The 16587-nt window shown below is 45.2% G+C and overlaps 1 protein-coding gene across 1 annotated transcript in view; it reads right to left on the bottom strand.

The window, feature by feature from the left end:
• SPNS2 (spinster homolog 2 (Drosophila)) overlaps positions 1 to 16587 on the bottom strand; it is an 89420-nt gene that overhangs the window by 16699 nt on the left and 56134 nt on the right. Inside the window, exons 7-10 of the mRNA XM_009885184.1 lie at positions 14585 to 14727; positions 13251 to 13403; positions 11435 to 11624; positions 4526 to 4591 (exon numbers count right to left, since the gene is read on the bottom strand). Of these exons, the coding sequence (XP_009883486.1) occupies positions 4526 to 4591; positions 11435 to 11624; positions 13251 to 13403; positions 14585 to 14727 (552 nt within the window). The remainder of the gene's footprint in view (positions 1 to 4525; positions 4592 to 11434; positions 11625 to 13250; positions 13404 to 14584; positions 14728 to 16587) is intronic.

The raw sequence follows: 16587 nt of genomic DNA on the forward strand, positions 1-16587 counted from the left end.
ACTCTAAAACACTTTGCTACTCTTTCTGGGACAGACAGTAATCTTCAGGACAACACACACTGGCCTCTTTCAGCACCAAAGGCAAAGAAAACTCTTGCTAACTCCATTCCACCCACTGACCCAGCTTGGACATGGTGGCCCTCTTGTAACTACTGTTCACAAAAGGCAAAAGCTGTGACCCAGAGAAACCAGCCCTTCACTCAAGCTAGGCAGACACTGCCTAAAAAACCTACTTTTAAATGAAGTAAAAGGAGGCTGACCTGGTTTCCAAATCACAGCCCAACACGGAGTGGTACAGATGCATCTGCAAGTCCTGGCCCCCAGGAGAAGGGCAGAGACGCCCCTTGGCACATCCCACCTGGTCAGAGCTGTGCTCAGGTGTTTGAAGGGGGCTGTGCACCTTATAGAATCATAGAAAGGTTTAGGTTGGAAGGGCCCTTGAAGACCATCCAGTGCCACCCCCTGCCCTGGGCAGGGCCACCTCCCACCAGCCCAGGTTGCTCCAAGCCCCGTCCAACCTGGCCTTGAACACCTCCAGGGATGGGGCAGCCACAGCTTCTCGGGGCAACCTGCCCCAGGGGCTCACCACCCTCAGAGTGAAAAATTTCTTCCTGATATCTAAGCTAAAACTCCCCTCTTCCAGTTCGAAGCCATTCCCCCTCATCCTATCTCCTTCCTTCAAAGGCACTCCTCACCCCACCGCAAAAGCTAAACCACAACACCCAGGTTACTGGTGCGTGGAGGCACACTGGGAAAAGCAACAATGAGAACTTCTGGGAATGCTGTTTATCTTCAAGCTGTAAAAATAGGGCAGTGTTGTATCCTACATAAATAATTGGGTTTTGTGTATAGGGAAGGTGATCAGAACAAAAGCAACATTCCCCCATACCTGCAGCACAGCTGAGCACCGGTCTACGCCGGTTTCGAGCCTAAAGGAAGACTCTGACTCTATAGCAAAACATCATGGCTAGTCTCCACGGCAGCTGATGATCATTTAGGAAGAACTAATGTTTTAAAAGAAAAAATAAATATGCAGAGCATTTTCTGCATGGGCTTTGCATAAACTGGAGGATGGCTTTTCTCATCAAAGACCTGAAGAGATTGTGATCACAATAGCTGAGGCCCTTTAAATTGCCTGCTGGCTCTTGGACAGAACTGCCACCAAGCTTCTGTCAATCCTCTTTGTTTTTGAGATGTGCTATGGAAGAACAACCCCACTATTAGGACCAGATTCCACAAAGTCCCAAGCACTCAGTACGTTTCGATGTTACACACTCGCCTGCTGCACCGAAGCTCATTCATTACTGCTGTTACAAGGCAGTTTTAATGCTGCTTTGGGCTTCTGGTAATTTTGAGGCCAATTTGCAAAGATGGTTGATAAAATCTGTTTCATAATTAGCATGCTCCATAAGAACTATCCCCCCCTTCCCAAAGCACCATTGAAGCATGTGCCTGGGAGGAGATTCGGAGAGTTGCGCTCGGGAGAATAAGGCCTGGTTTGTACAAATTTGCATTTGGAACGAATATCAGCCTTGTAAAATCTCGGGCAGTGCAGTGCATTCTGCAGCGCTGACAGTTTATCAAACCCAGCGCTCAGCACCTTTTCCTGCAGACGATTTGCGGAGCTGCACACCCACCGCTACGCTGGCAAGAGCAGCAGATGCGATGGAAGCACGCACCTATGAAGAGCCAACAATTAAATTTGAAGATAATAAGCAAACATCCTTGTTTTGCCAAGGAAATTAAACTTGTAAAACCTCTGGAGGTGCTCACCGACTCGACAGATAGGGTTCTTAAGCAGTCATGAGATGTGTAAATCTTAGGAGAGCTATGCTAAATCATTTGGGTTGCAGTTTCCAAAAAGCCTCACTTCTGGCATAATGAAATCAGTGGGAACAGCGTTCAGCCACTATTGAGAGCTTTTTATCCACGAAAACAGGATAATATTTATGTATATGATGAAAGTGTTGTTAAGCTTACGCTAATAATGCTTTTAAATTCCTTGCCAGCCTCAGGCAAGAACAAACACACTTCTGATTACACCAAATAAATAGTAATCAGTAGAAATTAATTTGCCAGACGCTTAAAGTGCATCTCGCTAAAGCACATCCACACCTTTCTCTGGCTAGGACTTCTTCTAAAGCTGTCTGTCAAGGATGGTTATAGCCCTGGCTCTCACCTATTGTCTGACTAAACATCCCCTCAAACCCCTTGTGTGATATGAACGCACTTCAGACCATCTGTTTGCCGGCTTGCATTGATCTAAGTGGATGTTTACATTTATTTGTATAGCACTTTTACAGGTCTACTTGCGCTGATAATGCATTAAGCTGGACATTATATATGACACTCGGTTCATTTGTCTAAACACACAAGAGAACAGCTAGCTTAAGAGTCGGCATCAATTACCAAAATCCAATTTTTAACACAGTTTTAGTTTCTTCCCTGTGTTTTGTAAATGGCAACTGAGAAATTATTTCCAGTTATGTCCAATCATTTCTTGCGGAGTTCTTCTGCACTAAAGCAACATAAATAACTGCAAATGCATCCCTGCAAACTGCAGCTGACTATGGGATGCTGGTCACGTAAGACAGATGGCAAACCCTACAAAAGGTACAGGATACTGAAGTCACATTGAAATCAGTACAAAAAAATCTCAGTAATTAAAATGGGACAATGATGGCGTCCTTAGTACAGCTGATATTACAAAGTAGTTGGTTGAAAACTGTCTTTTGGGGTTAGCTTGAGACAACGCAGCTCAAGTTTCAGCTCTCTCTCTGGCACAGCTTTTCCAGAGGACCCTGGACGTGTCCGACAGGTACCCTCCCTCCGGCTGCTCTTTGAGAGTCCCTGCTGGAGGACTGCAGATGTGCTCCATGGCTAAGCCCTTACCTGTTTCAGCCAATGCTAAAGAGGATACAAAAGAGCTGCTGTTTAAGCCCATCAGCTAATTCTGACCAGAGAGAGCTGGGAGCACCCCTGGGAACATCCCAGCCAGAGGCAGGATGCAGCAGGGAGCACTGGCAGGAGGCAGTAATGAGCAGCTCCAAATATTGTACTGTAATTTCTTCCTCAACACAGCTGTCTGTAGCCTACACATCTGTCTAAGTGCTGAGATACCACTTAATGAGCAGCCACGGCAGCACAAGCTGCAAAACCCACGTAAGTACAGAGCCAACACGCACGTACTTGGGTGTTGACTCCGTACATGCCCGTGTACGGCTCTACCACACTAAACCTAAACTGGCAGGAGGAACGAACCTCATTAATTAAAGGCTATCTAACACTACTGAAGTACACTGATAACCTTTGTTTGTCCATGCTTCATTCACATCTGAGAGAAGCGGAACTAACCACCCCACGCCACCTCCCAAAGCATTCTCTGCACAAATGAGTTAAAGATTGAAAGTTCATCAGGCAAAGCGGCCATGGCAACTACAGCGCTACCTTCAAATATAAACACGACCTTGAACTTAAATCATAAGCAGAACTTAAGCAGAAGCTTGAAGTTGAGTCAATATATCAACACCATTATCTTCGCATCTCGGAATACTGAGCCAGATTGTTTTCTCATGGATGTTTGCATAAGCAACAAATACAAGTCAAGGGAGTTTTCTATTGATGCCAGACTGATTATATTTTTAGTTCTGTCAACAACCTGCCAAAAGACCTCGGGCAAGTCCTGTAATGGTTCTGTGCCCTAGTTTCCTTCGTTTACATACAATAAGCAACAAGTAACCTCCCTCACAATGCCATTTCAGCATCCAGTATGTTTGAGAGGCTCCATACGTCTCTGATGGAAGCATCTACAAAACATGCAAGGCTCTCTAACAAACGTCCAGACTACTTCATCTGAAAATCTAGCTGCTGAGGTCAGCTTGCTGATTTGAAAGACTTAAAAAGCTCTATGGTGGGGAAAGAATGGAAAATGAAGGACATGAGGTGAAAAGTCCCTGAGAGTTTCCTCTCGGCTGAGGTGGACATAGTCCAAAAATTCTTTATACTTTCTTTTCCTCTCTCCTCTCCCAGAGGTGGTTTTCTATTGTGCATGTGCTGAATGGTAGGTTTGCTGGAGTTGAGCCAGAGAGAGAGGTAGATGGATGCCTTTGTGGTCAGGGGAGGGAGGGAGGGAGGGAGGGAAGGATTTCCTATTGCAGAACAAAGCGGAGTTATTGATAACACAATGCACTAATATGCTGACTATTAGGAAACGCTGGCTGTTTTCTTTGCATTTGGGGGTGCAAACAGTTAACATTTGGGGAAACAATTTGAATTCAGAAATGGTGCCCTTCTAGAAATTTCCTCTCCCTGGTGCTCGGAATAAAGAACAAGAATAATCTTCTTTCCTTTTTCTCTCTCTCTCACTTTCCTTTCAAGCAAGCTAAAAAAAGAAAGAAAGAAAGAAAAAAGAATAGGCTGAAGTAAGTAGCATTTGGAAGAAATGGTGAACTTCAGGTTGTTGTTGCAAGCTGACAAACTGCTCTGGCCACCAGAAGAGAAAGATGCTGTTCCAAAGTACACTCACCATTAGTATGTCTGCTGTGATAGCCCAGTTTGAAAACAGAAGAGTTTCTCCGATAAAAATGCAAATCTGTTGTAACAAAACACACAAAAAGGAGACGATTTATTCACTTGACATTCAAGGGAAAAATAACCTGTCACAAACTTTGCTTTGTTGCTTATTTGTTTCAAACCTACACAATACACTCCTTGCTACTCTTGTGGCTTATCCTGAATATCAGAAAACTATAGATTTTTATCAGAGCTCTAGAGGGTTGGCCTGCAACTTCATTAGTGTAAACCGTTTATGATCTACAGGGCAGCTAAATAAAAGGCTGACACATTTGGTAACAGAAGAACATGAGAAGCCAGTGAGAAGAGACAGCCCTGGGATTCCACACCCGCATCATTCTGTTCCAAAAAGCTAGTTAGAAAAGAAGGCCTCAATTCCCCAAATACAGTCGTTTTCATCACTAGGAGTTAAGTTATGTGTTAAGCTTTGTAGCAAACCAACCGAGGTTCCCTACCCACTGTGCGCAAGCTCCCTTCCCTCCCCTGTTGCCATATCGCTGTCCTTTTTGAGGGGGATATAGGTCTGGGCACTGTAACAACGTAAGCATTACATTGGTAATATCTACATACGGTCAGGACAGGACTTAAGTGTGGGTTTTGCAACACCAGTGTCTTACGTTGAAATACAACTCTCGACTCTGTGGAGATGGCCAACAAGACACATTAAAAGCCCTGTGGACGTAGTGTGATGAGAGCTTTTTGCGCTCGTGCGGTATAAACAGCCACCACATATCCTTTCCACCTCCGGCACTGTCCTCACTTACTCCCATCCCATACCACCTTCTCAGCTGGGCTGGTACAACAGAGCCGAGCAGGGATTCAGACCAGGAGACTGAGATGGAGCAAAGAATCTTTCGCTGGGGGGAGGTAGGGTAAGAGGGGCTTGCTTTGCTTATTTTTCTTATTTGTAACCCAAATCAGTTCCCTGGTGCAATCCACTAAATGGTTCTACAAACACAGCAGCTGAAGAACTGGAAATGATCAAGAGGAGAAACTAATTTAACCTGGCCTCATCATTAAAACAAATGTTCATCAAACTGAGTCCAAGGGAGCAAGGGTGACATGGCTTCAGGAGGAACACGGCCTTCACCAAAAAGCTTTTACCCATATTTTACTCATATCATGAGACTTTTGCTTTTAACAATTTAACCACGAAACGTAGCTTCAATAGGATGAAAAAAACAAGGATGGACAATATTACACAGACACGTTTCCCTCTTCTTTTGTGTATTACGAAGAGCAGAACACAGACAAAGCACTAGGCAAACAAGACTTGTAAAAACCAGCCCCCCTGCTCCCCATAAGCAAGAAGGCAAGCAAAACTCCTTTATCAGATGTCCTCCAAAAGGTTGCTTTTTGCCCAGCTAACCCATTTCTTCTAGGGGCATCGAGAGAGAAAACATTACTGCTGGAATCCCTATTGGTAGTTGGAGATAACAGCTACGGAGATTTGGACTCTGGTAACTGAAGACTCCCCTTTTAATTGCCTTATGTTCAATTTTTGTTATGTTGACTATGCTACCATTTGTTAATGAAGCAAAGCCGGCAAGAAATGCACGGCACACATTGCTCTGAGGAACCATTCATATGGCTGTTGCCTGGTGGTGTCCTTGGGAGCGCTGAGGGGCCGACAGTCCCAGTCACCGTCCCAGGCGCTGTTGCTTGCATAGGGGCAGGTTGGGGTGGGAGGAGGACCTCCAAGATTGGCAGCTTTGGCTCAGATGTGACCACCGCAATTGTCTTTCCCACACCTTGGCTGAGACTGCCCAAACCCCTCAGACCATCATGTCACCGCCAGGAACAGCTTGCTTTATTTAGCAAGTCTTACGCATTGACCTACAGAAAGCTTCCTCTATTTGTTTCTAAAATTGTCTTTGTTTCCCACACATTCTCCCTCCCTGACCCTTCTTTTTGCGACTGGATCTGCTTCCTCTGCGATGATGTTTGAGCCAGTCATTACGGCCCAGCTGGTCCGCGAGGAAAACTCCTCTTTCCATGTTCCCACTGTCCACTGGTCTGCCTTGAACCTGGCTCTCACTGGAAATGACAACCGCCAAGCTAAGAAACACGGATCCAATGAATCAAGGCGCTGACGGGACTTGAAGCCATGTGTCGTGTAGCAGGGACATACCGGAGCCCCAGGTGGGCTCTCGGGACCTGCTCTGAAATCTGTCCTACTACAGCTTCGCAGCCGCTGTTGCTGGGGTTCTGCGGCTGGAGAGATTAAATTGAGCTGGGGAAAGATGCAATCACACTTCTGAATGCAGCATCGGCATGCCCTGCCTGTTCAGGCAGCACTGCAAACAGGCAACTGCTTGCCGTAAGGTTATACAAATCGCATACACGTAAAATACATAGGAATTCTTACACGCAGCAAGGGAAACTTGCCCCCTTCCGTGGGAATTCCGCACAAGCCCTACAAATAAATCACTGAAATGCTACAAACTTCAGAGGGCACCAGTTTTGATTGTTGAACGTGTATTTCACCCAGCATGTTTCTGTGAAACACGGGCTTAATATGCGGGGTACTGGTAAAAAGAAAAGAGGAACGAGAGGAAAATCAAGAAGTAGGACAAAAGATACTGACACTAAAAAAAGTCTGTCCTTCAGCTGCTAATGGGGATTTATAAAAATGAGTTCATCCACTGCAAAGGGCATATGAGGATTTGTGGCACTTCTGCTAGAGAGAGAATCTAGGGATGCTTACTGCAAATTGGGCAGCCTCCAGAACAGACCAATAGCTCCTGAAACGGTCACAGATTTGACTCCCCACACACTTTTCGAAGCCTCCTTTTACACTGAGATTTCAGCCCTAGACAGATATCCTCTTCTGAATCCAGCTGTGTTGTAGAGTATCTCACCATCTCATCCGTGATGAGCTGATAGAAGTTATGTCCCCCTCAAGTCTTCTGTTTATGTGATCAGTTAGCAAATTCTGATTCCCCAAAATGATAAACAAAGCAGCTGCAGAGTGGTCGCACCAGCAGCTCTCACAGCAAGGTCTAAGCAGGTTATAAACTCCTTCCCATGGCTATCTGCAAAGTGCGTATCTATCTACATCTTCGTTATCCGTACTTCTCTTTGAAACGCCGGGTATGACTCCCAGATGCTCTCTTGAACATGAAGCAAGTCTAACTCCGTCTCAGTGTTGGCAACATGGATGGCTCAGCAGTAGGTAAGCCACCAACACCATGTCAACTGGAAGTCCCTGGAGTTGAGCCTGAGATGCTGTAAAAGCTCTACGGCAAGGCTTTACCCTGGGAGTTGCTGTTTCTGCAAGATCATAAGACGTCTTTGAGGAATTGAAATAGACGCTGAAATTGAGGTACAATAGGAACATGGAACAGTGTCAAAAGGAAGGCAAAGCAGAGCGTGTCTCTCCAGTCACTCGGAAATTTCAACTAATCTAAAATCTGCTGTAGAAATGTCTGAGTAGTGTGATACAATGATGCCATAGAGCTAATGGGTTTCAAGAGACAGGTTTGAAAACCAGCACATATTTCAGGAAAGAGAGGGACCTAAACATATGCAAATTGCTGTTTTATGGAGCTGGACTACAACACACAAATACACCTGCTGCCAGGAAAATGGAATAGGAACTGCCTGGACTATGGATCCCAGCAAGATAGTAAAAGATAGAAATACAAGTGTCTGGGCAGCTAAGTGATACAGAATGCTGTTCTATTCCACCTTTCCAGCCACTTCTACCACTGCCAATAATTTACTGGCTTAGTATGAAAAGACTGGATGAAAAAAAGAAGTCTGTCTACCTGCTCCAGGTAGGAGTGGCTGCTACAGAACTGGAATAGCTGCTGCCCCGAGGGACCAAAACCACCTGCAAGACAGGACTGAGCAGGGCTGAAAAAGTACGCGTGTTCCGGGGAGGAACAGAGCAGACAGTCGACAGCCTGTAAGGGACAAGGTGATCGTGCCAAAGGATATGCAGGTCTTTTCCAAAATAAACAACCCCCCCAAGCCAAGAAATTAAAAAGCAAGGGCTCTGCCGATCCTTGCTGGAGTGCTGAACACTTCGTTTATGCTGATGCCACTATCAGTTGAAATTAAAAACTCTCGACTGTTAACTAGAGCAGGGAGGAAGATCTGGTGGCCACCACAGCTCAGGGTGACAGAACACCAGCTCGTGGGGACCCATCTAAATGCTTGGAAGTGATAATTCTAAGGCTGTGAGCCAATGAGGGGTTCAAAACCAGTAACCCTTCAATTTTAGCATGGTGTGATCAATGACAGAAATCTAAGGACAGTCTCAATACAGAAGGTCTGGAAATACCACCATGTTGGGGAACAGAGCAGAGCATTGCTCTTGCCGTTCACAGTCACACAGAACTCAAGGATGGTGTTTCAGGATGAGAGCCAGGACACAGCTGTCACAGAAGCTATCAGAGATGAGAAAATCCACCCATAAATTTTAGTGTATTCTTTCCAGACCAAGCTATTACCACGGATTTTGAGATAAGGAAGGTAACCTAGTCCATCACGTTGCCCACCAAATCTATGTTTTCCTTCTCCAGAGTCAGAGAACAGGCTTTCCTTCGTTTTGGACCAATGAGACTTTAAAACAGAGCGTAATGAGAAACCACTCTACCGTGCAGCCTTGCAAAACAGGTCTCCTAGCGAAACAAAAGGGAATTAAACACTCGGGAAGCCTGTAAGATTGCAATAGCATGGAATGGCGTGGAAAAACAAGGGCTCGTGTTTGAAACTCGCCTTGAAAAGTCAATTCCCCTGATATGTAGCACCACCATAACACCTTGTGTTGTGAGACATCGCTAGCTCCACCATAGACCTGTTCTCTCAGTGGGGTTAGCAGCTGTAACACTAAACAGTAACAGCAACAGGGGTTGTGTCGTTGCTTTGTTTGTATTAATTTAGAGCGGGTGGGTTGGCCACAGATCATCTAACTCCAGGTGATCTACAAACATTAATGACCTAAGCTACCCTGACCCTTTCTAAGTTGAGAATCCTCATTTTTGCAGAGGCAAAACAAAGTCAAATAACTTGCCCACTGCCACATGTAGGATGTATAAAGAGAGTTCAGATCTCCGATTCCCCAATGGGCACATTACTAGACTCTTACCTGCTTTCTACGCATCAGGCCTGGAGCAGCAGCGAAAGCATATTTAGGGCTGGGGAGAGGCAGGGGGACCTGCCACAAATGATGCATCAGCCTAACAGCATCAGCAAATAGACTTACAGTCCTCATACCCCCTCCATATGCAGATGTAACTTCCTTCGCAAATCATTGACTCTTTATTAGATTTACTGCTCATGCATAATAGAATAAATTGTTTCTAAGATTGGTTAAATAATACCATCTATATTTACATATTTACACAATGTAGACTAGTCATGCAGCTATTAAAAAAAAAAAGAAGAAAAAAAGATGAAAATGAGACCAATAACCACCTTTTGTTGCAAAATTTTTGAAAACAGTATTTCCAGCTTAATAAGGGAGGGCTTTCTGCATAAAGAGATTAAATGCCACAAATGAACATGTCTGTCATCAGGTTTGAAAAAGGAGAAAATCACAGGTCTGGCTGCACAAAGAGGGGGAGGGGAGAGGCATGTGGAGGGATGTGACAGATCTCTTCTCATGGACACGGCTCACCATGAAAGGAGGGTTATCGCTTGGCCACCCAGTAACACCCTCTTACAGGTTGTCTGAGGGGACCATTTTCCTTCTGAATGAGAGGTTAGCTCTAGACCATGCCACAAACCAGGGGACCGAATCTCCTTCTGACACTTCCTAAATAGCCAGAGCAGGCGTTCTTGCTTCTCTCTTAATGTCTTTAAATTTTCACTCTTTCTTCTTGTTTCCCAGTAACGACGGCAGCTATCGAAATCCTCAGAAAATAACCATGGCTAGGCTAGTGCTAGAAACGCGGAGAAATAAGGAGCCGCAGTAGATTGGTTGCTTGGTTAATTGCAAATGAATTCTCACGCTGGGTGGAGTGTGCACTGCAGCGTGGAAGCTAAGGGTGGGCTTTCAGAAATTATCCCGCTACACCAACCATCTCACGCTTTCCCTTCAAAAACTTTTCCCGGGTCCCAGGCTTCCCTCTGCTACATTGAAAGAAAACCCGGGACCTGTTCAGTGTACTGGATTTCTACTCTTTACCAAAAGCAAGATTCCAGCCTGAGGCTGGATACTTAAGTTTTTCCTTTTCCCTTCAGTCTGTTTGTCTGGATTTATGTGATTTCTTCTTATATACTTCGATTACAAACACTCTGGGAGGGGCCATATCTTAATCTGCATTTGTGCAGCATCACGTATTGTGGGTTCCTGGGCTACGACTAGGACTTTCAGGTGCTATGGTAATACAGATAACAACAAACTGAAATTACAAGGTAATTAATACTGGTCTGCAGCATCCTACCTAGTTATGGAAAATTAATGGTACTTAAAGGCAGCCAAAAGCATGCCCACAGACAAATTATACTGTAATTATAATTTGGTACCACTGCAGCTACAATACCCTTATTGTAAGGGAAGTGGCCGATTTTCCTGTACCAAAACATGAAGCAAGAGCGGTAGAGGTATGGATGGAGGTATAGATAGAGCAACCCGAAGGCAGGGAACTGTGGGTTTCCATGCATGTGCTAAATCCCCAGCTCTGCATCCTGATGACGGTTAGCGAGGGGATAAGCAGTTGAGATATCCTTTTCCCTCCAGGCACATCTAGATCATGCCAAAATGCCAAGGGGCAAAATGAAGGACATTCAGGAAGGGGAAGAACAAAACCAACATCTCGGGCTTCCTGCAGGGGACAATGCACACAGTCTTCTGAGGAGTTTGGTAGAGGGCGTAAGAGTGAGATGGGCAGACGCAAAGGATTATACTTACGTAGGCTCCCACAATGCTGCTCTTGGCAGCAACGAAGATCAGACAGATGAAGATGGCTGATCCGAGCATGCCAACGGCACAGACAAGGGGATCAGCTCGCTGGGTTTTTAACCGGCACCATTTGGTTGCCCCAGCCCCTGTGATTACACCCAGGAAGCCAGTGAAGCATGTGATTGCTCCGAAGATCAAGCTATTAAAAAGAAAAAAAATAAAATAAAGAGACAGGTGGGTTAGGTTGTTTTTGGAGTTTTTCCCAAAAATGGGCATGGTCTTTGAACAAATTATTAGGGTAAACTGACTAACAGAAATCTGATTTGCAAATTTAAAATAAAACAAATGAGCTCCCCTGCCGAGTGCTTGTGATTTTAGCACTCTTCCCCTGCAATTAAGACAAAAACAGCATATGAAATTCAGCCTTGTACACACACAGGCATTGATCAACATGCAGAGAGGTGCAAAGGGCTCACGCTGCTGCTTTGTGCGGATCTGAGCTTCCTCTCAAGTGCATCGCACAGCTAATTATGTACACACACAGCTAAGTACTAACCTGCCCACAGATCGTGTAAGGGGAAATCATGGACAGAACAGGCACTAGGAAGCTTAAGGGAAAGGAAACCCAACAAGACTCTAAATACCAGTGACTTTCAACATACTTTGACTTTCTAAATCCTTTCAGACCACTTCAGAGAAGCCTGATTAGATTATTTTGCTGTTATGTTACACATTTGAAATATGTTAATTTAAATTTAAAGAGCCAGGAGCCATCGAGGATTCTCCATACTGTATGTGCAAGACTCGGATTACAGAGTCTTTGGCAACTACATTACGGTAGCTCCAGGGCAGCTCAAAATATAGGTGTCATCAAGGAGTGGAAAAGTCCTCTTTGTAAACAGCAGATGGGCAGTCTGACTGGAGCTGTATTTTCTGCTCACTGCATTTTTGCAGAATGGACCGAGGCTGCCCGCTGGGCGCTCTAGTTGATGGTACTCCAAACCACTAAGTAGTTTACTTGAGATGGCATTGTGTCAGCTAGAGCAAGAAGGTTTTCCTAATGTTATTTTTCCCCTCACAAGCTAAAAAGCAAAAGGGCTGACAAAAGGCAGTTTTTCGTATCTTTTATTCACCTAGAGAAATGCCTTTTTTAGCATTTTATGTTTTGTGCCATCGTGGTAAAGCACAAAACAATGAATTACTTTCCACAGCTTACGTGCTGCAAGTGATATTATGTAACTGGGACTGAAAAACCAAACCACCGGGTACCATCCGGCAATCCAGACCCAAGCGTCCCAAATCTCTGCATCGTTTTCCAGCAAAACTCAGCACAAAGAGTAGTGTACAGAGCAACGAAACGCGGTGAAGTCCTCCCTCACACAGAAAGAGAACTCTTCAGGGTCAGCCCCTCGCAGCCCTTAGGGGCACCCCGAATTACAGCCACCACCGCGGCCACCCAACCCGCCAGCTGATTCTGCCGCTGTCACAGAAAACAGCGTGGGTCTTCAGAAAGCAATTTCTCTCTCAGCTCTCTGAGCATCTAAGGCAAAGACAGCAATCTCTTTTCTACCTCCGCACTATCGCCTGGGAACTAAGACAGAGCTGAGGTCATTGCTTCTCCCTTGGTTTGACTTCACGTGATGAAGAAAAGAAGAGAAATAAAACCCAGTTTACAATCGCAGCATTTCCTATCATTGTTGCAAAGATCTAGAGGAAATTACAGACATTCTAGTAACTTGACTCCGTGGGACTTGCCTGTTTCCTCTGGTAAATAAGCCCCCACTCCCTTTTCCCCCTCTTTAAAGCAGCGGAGTATGAATCTCACCTATCTTTGGTGCCGCAGGGCTGTGAGCTGCAAGTCTCTGCCGTCTTCTGCACGACCTGCGCTCTGTGCAGGTAGAGAGGGATCCACATGCCAAGGGCCCCTGTGGCAAAGGAGACAGCTGAGGTGGCCAGCGATGAGAACACGTAGCTGCGGCTGTGGAGACACAAGAGGCAAAACCAAGAGAAGGTTTAGTGGGAAAAGTGAAAATGCAGGAGCCCCAGGACAGGAGCCAGCGACAAAACACAGCGTTCCCCCATACTAGCCACCTCCCTTTGCCAAAGGACAGAGATAATAGAAGGTACAAAGCAAGGGAGAGTAAGATGCATGGAATATTTCTTCATACGTGATGCTCCATTGATAATAATGCACTTAACTCTTCAGAGGTGCTTCAAAGAGACCATTTTCCACGGGACCGTTGCAGAAGACAATCAGTACTAAGCCACTAAGATATGATCTGTGAATTGCAGGGCTTCCATTGTAATATCCCCCGTTTACCTGGACTACCAGTTTCACTACTCCCTCCCCATCCATGCCACCAAATGATTACCACTTGGATAAACTAACAAAAAAAGTAATATAGAAATATTGATAAATTAACCATTATCACTTTCCACAGTTCTTTGATACTGGATGACAACACCAGGAAGGCATTCCAGCCGGCCGGTCTAAAAATGACAGACACCGTAAGTGTCCGATCAGAATTCTGATGAACACTGAATTCAGGAGTGCAAGCATTTGCACATTCACAGGGAAGCTTTCTGGAAGCAAGTGCAGCTGCTTAAACGTGAGCGTGTCATCTTTTATGCACATATAGAAGCACCCAAGCGCATTCAGTGCTCAGGCATTCAGTCCCACGTGGTTGTATAAGCATATATATTTAAACTCGCCATGTAGCGCAAGCTTTTGTGTATTTTCTCCTCTTAAATTGCTCTGGCATTTACCTATCTGTTTTTGCCTCAGCAGAGTAGCTCTTTCAAGGAAGAAAAAAGATCTAAGCATCTGAGCAACAGTGGCACAACAATTAATACAGGAACACAGCAATTTCTGCACTTCAAAAGCCTTGATTTGTCTGAAGTGTGAGCCAAACAAAGCCGAGTCTCTCTTAGATCTGAATCTTGGAAAGGTTAGAGCAAAAGCTGGGATCCATCATTGTCATTGCAGTCAACACCTCTGGAAGACGTAACCGTGATTTTCTTTCCCAGGTCCCCAGACTAAGCTTCCCGCAACTCCCTGCCCGCTGCCGTGTCCCAGCCTCAGTGCGAGGAGGTAGAGGCCATTGGGCGTTCCAATTAAACATTAGAGGCAAAGCATGGTTTTTACTAGGGCACTCTTACTTTCTAATCAGTGCTTTCATGTCTCTTAGCCAGGAGGTCCGAGCCTTCAGCTGTCCCCCAAGTTGTTCAACATTTCCTCTTTTAGCAGCAGGTACGAATATCAAGATGAGTGTCCCTGTTATCATTCCCAGGAGCGGAGATACCTGCAAGAAAGGACCAGGGAATTAGCACAGGAGTCAGCAGGGTTTGCTTTGATTAATCAGTAAGAACCAGATTACATTAGTTTCATTCCAGCGACTCAATTCTTTACTGCCAGCCAGAACCTGTAAGCACACCGAGGCATTTACTCCCCTCCTTCCTCCCTGTCATTCCCTGGACTCTCTCATCTCCCTCCGGAAGCACGTAGCTTTGAGAACGCTCCGACTAAGGCAGTCCATTTCTTTGTGTTATTGAAGTACCAAAAGTCATCTAAACACAGTTCTGCAGTGATGTCTAACTCTTTGGAAACCTACTCCCAGCTGGACTAGGAGACCAACTGGTTTCTGGGAGAGCGCAGGAGGTTTTTGAGGGCCACCAGGCCAGGTGAAAGGTTTCTGGATGTAGGGAGCATGCTGGCTCTGAAAATCCTCGCCTGACATGCATCCCTCTTCCAGCTAACCTGCAATGGCTTCCCATTTTCAGGCAGCTTCCTCAGATTACCGCAGTGTACAGCAGACCATGAAACACTGAAAATTCAGGCTGGAAGACAGGAAAGCGACACATTCAGGGGTTAGGTTTCCCAGTTTCCCATCCTTTCTCCCAGTCACTAGACAAAAATAGAAAGTTTCCACAGAGTTTTGCAAACTACAAACATGATTCTTGTTCTGACACTGAAATTCCACCATTGCCAGAATGGAAAAGAGCTCCATTAGGAAAACAGGAACATGGATTTTTACTGAACTATCATCTCTTCTATATATGCCATATTAAAAATAGATTCCTGTTAAAAAAAAAAAAAAAAAAAAAAAGCTTCCAATAATAACCTGGGAATCGCCTTTACACATAGAGGAGTGTTTCATGTCCAGAAATGACAAAGACAGAATTCTTCTAGGGAAGGAAAGGGAAGACAAAAATATTTCAGAACTGGAAAGTCAGGAAAACCCCTCATCCCGGGATAAATGAAGCCTGACACAGTATCTTTATTACAGTTGAACACCAAACACAGCACGGGGGGGAAAAAAAAGGAAATGCTGGGATTTTCTAGGGTCATTTAATTTAAAGTCTCTTTTGAGTTTTAGCTACAGGCTTAATCCCCCAACAGGACAATATCCGTGGATACTCAGTAATGCTCCAGTGAAACACTGACATTACCACTAGATCCAGAGACAAAGCTGCCAGTTGTCAAAGCGCCCTTCTGTCTTCTTCAGCCCCCTGAAGTACAGGTTATTCCTGACCTCCCATGGATTTGAAAGCCACAGGAGATCACAGAGGGAAGCATCACTTAGGGGAACCTTTCACTTCTTGCAAGAGCACAATAATTGCCACAGGGACGGAGGCTGCTTTACACCGATGTCTGGAACATGTGCTGTTTGACCACAAGAACGAAGCAATGCCATCCAAAGCAACCGTCACAGAAGCGTGCAGCTTGTCAGATTCCCCAGGATTTTGCCCAGTCGGGGAATGATGCATCAATGTGTCATTTATAGCGGAGATCATGACCACATAAGGGGTACAGCCTTGCGGACAGCCTGGATTTGTCAGGATAACGACGGAGACTTCATCTGAAGAAAGATGCTAGTGAGGGTTTCTTTGCACAAACAAATCGTTTGGGTTTTACAGATGCAAACACAAGAGCGCTCCAATGTGTCAACCTCATTAAAGCCCGCTGACCAGGAGGAGGGGCTTTGGGGTTCCTTGTATCTTGTGCTGGCCTCTGCTCAAATGTTAATTTTACCCTCAAAGCATTTCTGCTATTGAATGAGGTAGCCATCCTCTTGCTGGGAAGCTGTAGGCTATTAAACTTTTCATTTCAGGTTCACAGCTGGAAACTCCTCTCCTCTCCCCTCGCTGCAGATGAACCGTTC

This window comes from Charadrius vociferus, unplaced genomic scaffold, assembly GCF_000708025.1.
Source record: "Charadrius vociferus isolate BGI_N301 unplaced genomic scaffold, ASM70802v2 scaffold54, whole genome shotgun sequence".
Lineage (NCBI taxonomy): Eukaryota > Metazoa > Chordata > Aves > Charadriiformes > Charadriidae > Charadrius > Charadrius vociferus.